Source organism: Choristoneura fumiferana, chromosome 11, assembly GCF_025370935.1.
Source record: "Choristoneura fumiferana chromosome 11, NRCan_CFum_1, whole genome shotgun sequence".
In the NCBI taxonomy this organism is placed as follows: domain Eukaryota; kingdom Metazoa; phylum Arthropoda; class Insecta; order Lepidoptera; family Tortricidae; genus Choristoneura; species Choristoneura fumiferana.
The window spans coordinates 7905844-7911437 of record NC_133482.1 but is presented as its reverse complement, the minus strand read 5'-3'; the positions used below and the strand labels follow the sequence as shown (position 1 = coordinate 7911437).

The following is a 5594-nucleotide window of genomic DNA, read 5'->3' as shown; positions in this document are numbered from 1 at the left end:
CACTCTTTGAAAAGAATACCTAGGTAAGCATTTTGCAAAACTTGACCAAGAATAGTAGATTGATAACCAAGGGTGGAAAGTGACCCATTTCACCCGAGATATACGAAGTGAGAGCGCCAATAGTTCGAGGGGAAATGGGTAATTTCACCCGAGTTAGACACTCTACTTTTCATTTCGACTGTGAGGAAAGTAAAATACAACAAAAAAATGAGAATAATAATAAATTAAATTTACTGATATCCAACCTCAAACCTTTTCGCACTGGCCACTTGCCACGGCCGATGGGGCGCTCGATTTTAATGAAAATTTGCACTTTCAAGTTGAATATTTCGCAAACACATCACTGAATCGAAAAGTCGTCTTAGCAAACCCCTAATGGTTAAAAGACCTATCAAACGATACCCCACACTATAGGGTTGGATGAGAAAAAAAAAACACCCCTATTTTACGCCAATAGTACCCTAAAAAATTTTTTTTTAATTTTTTAATGTACCATTTTGTCGGCATAGTTTATATAATATATCCGTGCAAAATTACAGTTTTCTAGCATTGATAGTCCCTGAGCAAAACCGCGGACGGACAGACAGACAGACAGTCATGGCGAAACTATAAGGGTTCCGTTTTTGCCACTTTGTCTCCGGAACCCTAAAAAGTGTCATTGGCGTAACTATTGTCTTCGACTCCGTGGCTAATCGTAAAAATTAAAAAAAAATACTTTCCACCCTCAAGATGAAAACGCAATTTTCCACCCGGCTATCTATCCATGAAAATTAAACTTTCCGAACAGGAGAGATGAAAATAATTTATCATTTATCTCTACTGTGATATTTAACATTTTAGTTTCAGAGCAAAAAAAAGAAAGCGGATATTAGATGCGGATGGAGATACGCCAACTGGAGTTATCAGTCTAGTTGAATCAAAAGAAAATCACAGTGGCCTTACTCAGGAAATTATGGCTCTAGAAGTAAGCCAGAATACACCTAAACGGATGTCTTTACATCCTACACCTGAAAGGAAGAAAAATCCTATAAAAGGTGTATTGAAAAAAAGGTAAATTAAATCAATGTAAAAAATCTGCGTCACGTAAAATGTTTTCAAATTAGCCATTTTATAAGTATGAATTTCATTACAGATGGGCTTCACAGAATGATAGTCACCATTTCAATGTAGGAGTTATATTCTCTACACCAGTGTCAAATAGCAAATCTCCCGACACTAAAAAGAAGCAAAAAGAAACTCGTTTTAACCTCCCAAAAGATGATCAACCAATATCCGGCACCAAGGACAAGGTTATTGTGTTTAGTAAACATATTTCCACTAGCTTGGAAATATTTCCTACAAGAAGAGTAAGCAAGGTGTGAATGTAAGATTAATAGTAGTTTTGTTGCTAATGATGCGTTTTCTTGATTCTTTTTATTATAATATGCCTGTTCTCTAGTCTTATTTCTTTAATTGAAGTGTCATTTTTTTAAGGGTGAAGCTTCAAGGTCTCCCACTGATTTGTGCAAAACACCTTTGGCAACTGCTCAAACCCCCTTTAGAACACCAAAAAGCGTCCGGCGCGGTAATCAAGTTTCTGATCAAAGAATTTTAGGTACTCCTGATTATTTGGCACCAGAGTTGCTCTTAAGGTATGTTAACGTAATACATAATGCAAAATACAAATAGATAAAAAACCGGCCAAGAGCGTGTCGGACACGCCCAAAATTAAGTAGTATTTTTCTAAGGATTTCGTATTTTATACTGAATCTTCCATGTTTAGGTATATTTTATACCTTAGGCTGCTATTTACTCTTAAACTACTGATAATTCTCAAGCAAACTTAGCCGTTATAGTTTTCCTTAAAAGTTTGATATACTTACTACCATCCTGATTTTTTTCAAATTTTTTATGAAAATTTGCACTTTAAAGTTGAATATTTCGCAAACACATCACTGAATCGAAAATCGTCTTAGCAAACCCTTAATGGTTTTAAAAGACCTATCCAAAGATATCCCACACTATAAGGTTGGATAAGAAAAAAAAACACCCTCACTTTACGTCTATGAGAGGTACCCTAAAAAAATATTTTTTGTTTTTTTTATTGTACCATTTTGTCGGCATAGTTTACATATATATCCGTGCCAAATTACAGCTTTCTAGCATTGATAGTCCCCGAGCAAAGCCGCGGACGGGAGGACAGACAGACAGACATGGCGATACTATAAGGGTTCCGTTTTTGCCATTTTGGCTCCGGAACGCTAAAAATGTTCTTCTTTTTCTTTGAGAGATGTGACAGTTGAGTTTGAAAGATGCATATCCGGTCTTCTACACAATACATGGGTCACTTCAAATACAGTTGTGTTTAAGTTATTTTCGATTCATAATGATGATTTTTGAAGACAGGGCCATGGACCGCAAGTTGACTGGTGGGCACTCGGCGTTTGCCTTTATGAGTTCATGACTGGTGTACCTCCTTTCAATGATGAAACTCCGCAAGCTGTGTTCAAAAATATTCTCTCCAGAAGTAAGTTAATATTCTTTGACTGTTTAAAAATATCGAAAATACAAACTGAAACACAGATGCACAGAAAACCAGACCAAAAAAGAAAAAAAATGTGTAAAAAATGTTTTCTGTATATATCATAGCGTTTGAAAATCGTACTTGTACCTACAAGTCTTGTATTTATTTATTTATTAAATGCAATTCACATGTCAAAAGTACAATATAGCACTAACATTATGAAACCCGGAAGGGCGCAGCATTTTTAAGAGAGAGAGAGAAGTGCTACTATAGTACTTTTCGGATAGGATGGGTACGATGACACATGTCATTAAGCAATTAAAGGGTTGTGACAATGTAAATTGGAATCGATTTATTGCGATTCTCGATTAAATATGCTAATGGTGTGTAATCGATTTTATTAGTGATAGTTTATATTTTTAACTAGTTTTTGCCTGCGGCTTTACCCGCGTAGCAAGTGTTTTTGCTTGTCTATCGGGATCTTACAAACCATGCTGTCTTCTTTGGCACTATATCAAAACTAATAACGGTAAAAAAAAAATCGTAATAACAAAATTGAATAACAAAGTAACAGTTCAAAACATCAAACAATACGAAACACTCGATACAAAGACGCCTTTAAGGACCTTCGCTCTCGTACTAATTGACAGATGATGCGAGTCAAACGATTTGACAAGATTATGGAATCGATTCGGTCGATAAGCAAAGTCAAGCACTATTGAAATAGAGTTCCGTTTTGCGCGGATGAAAGTTTGACGAGATTATAATTTATCTTTTTAGTTTAAAACATAATAATATATTTTTAAGTGATTTTTGTTTATTATTACAAAATCTTTTAAGCTTTAGAGATATTTAATGTTTTTGTTCTTTCGGATTCAAGTATATTTTTTTTAATTATTGGCCTGAAATGTTCATGGGTGGAATGGAAAAAAACGCAAGTGTCACTGTACCCATCCTATCCGAAAAGTACTAAGTATACAGCTAGTGCCACCAGAGTTGAGGTCACGCACACGCACACAAGAACATGTCTTGTAATGAGAGCAGTATTTAGACATTACTCATTCATTTCATTCATTCCTTTTGTGCAATCAGTTATTTTTGTAGCTGTGTGTTTAACCATTCACTTCAACTCTCGTGGCACTACCTATAGTGGTACTGTGGTGCCAACCACAGTGGCATGCATCTCGGATTGTAATTTCTGCATTCAGGGTTGTATATTTAAAACTATATGTGAGTATGGATTATTTAACCCTACTTTTTAAATAACCGTTATTATAGATTTGGAGTGGCCAGAAGGCGATGAAGCCTTGTCCACCGAGGCAGTAGGAGCGGTTGAAGCCCTGCTTACCATGGAACCCAGCGAACGGCCTGCCGCGTCCATAGTCAAAGGCATGCCTCTGTTCCGGAATGTGGACTGGGAGAACCAACTCAGTGCGGAACCACCGTTTATTCCTACTCCAGACGATTTACATGATACTGGATATTTTCAAGGTGACTACAAGAATTATTGCATGAGTTAATGCTATGTTACTTTTTATAATGTAACTAGCAGCTAGTTACTAGCTGTTGCACGCGACTGCCTTCGCGCAGAAGTGTGAAAAATAGTTTACATCCTCTTAGACCTACCGAATATACATAAAAAAATCATAAAAATCGGTCAAACCGTTTTTGACCGGAAAATTTAAATATTTGAAGATAAAAAGCCCTCAGCGTCCATTCCATACAAAACTGAGGCCATGTCTACCGTTTCTAAAACTCGCGAAATGACAGTTTTTGTATGCGAAAACTGTCATTTGTTAGCGATCGCGAGTGTCAGATACGTTACGCAATAGACTCTCTGGTCTTCATCAATAAGAACTACGTAAATACTAGCATAGCCATTTTTTAGATTGAAATATGTGCCTTTAAAATCATTAAAGGAAGCATCGCAAGCTCATCTGTTTTTGTTTTAGCACGCAACATTCTTCAGCAACTGCACGTTTCTAACTTTGACATGTAGCGTCAATCTGGGACCAAAAACCTTATAGAGTAGCCTGGGCTTAGCCTGAATAATAGCTGTTGTACTGTCAGCAATAAAGTGTGAAAAGAAAAGAAAGAGGACACTTGATGATTTACGAGATTACATTGCAAAGCATTAGTTGTATGCCGGTAAGCCTAACAGTTATGTTTTTAAAACGATTATTTCGATGTGAGAGATCTGAGTAAGTGGAGCTTTTAGGTAAACAATATTTTATGGGTCATGAAATCTTGATTTTGGTAAACTCATTGATATTATACGAGTTAAACGGAAGATTAATTAAAATCACAAAAAATCTCATGTGCCAACCTATGTAAATAAAAGTCTATTGCTGCATGATCGCTTTACAATGGCTCGTTTTGTCTTTTTTTATTTTGTAATTATCAGGACAAGGTTTGTATAATAAAAATATAAAAAAAATACAAAGGGGTGATGCCGCTGGCATTTGCTTTAGTTTATTACTATATCATTTGGCCCTCCTAAAAACTCGACTTATTTGCGATTCCTGTTATTTTATAATATAAGTCTTTCTTCAAAATATGTAGAGCAGAATAGAATTAGCTTAAAATGTGATAACATTATGTAAAGAAAGTAATTGTAGCGTTATATTATTTTAGAATAATTATTATAAAAATGATTTGTGTATGTACATTAATTAAGACTGATATTATGAGCTGTCTAACTTATTTTAGCTACTGAGGAGTTTATGAATATTTAATGTTCTGTTTTTATTACTTTTTAATCTTTGAATTCGAATAGCATCATTATACCTTACTATATGAATAGGGCCTTTAAAATAACTAAATATATTACTGAAAATATTATAATTATTTTTATCTATAAATTAAACTGTAAATTGGCACAATNATGATGTCTCCTGAGTGGTACTTAAAAAAGTTGATTGATCCATTTGTGACGACGGATGGCCAAGTGGTTAGAAGAACCTGACTACGAAGCTTTCAAGTCCCGGGTTCGAATTCCGGCCGGGGCAGATATTTGTATGAATAATACGAATGTTTGTTCTCGGGTCTTGGATGTTTAAATATGTATTTAAGTATGTATTATCTATATAAG

General features: G+C 35.2%; 1 protein-coding gene across 1 annotated transcript; it reads left to right on the top strand.

The window, feature by feature from the left end:
- Window positions 1-6: 6 nt before the first annotated feature.
- Window positions 7-5289, top strand: LOC141432663 (serine/threonine-protein kinase greatwall-like; the record flags this gene model as incomplete). The annotated part of the gene is made up of 7 exons (XM_074094363.1): window positions 7-23; window positions 841-1050; window positions 1133-1355; window positions 1474-1631; window positions 2382-2506; window positions 3782-3994; window positions 4456-5289. Coding segments are annotated over 7 exons (993 nt in total), but the record flags the coding sequence as incomplete, so codon positions are not given.
- Window positions 5290-5594: the final 305 nt, after the last annotated feature.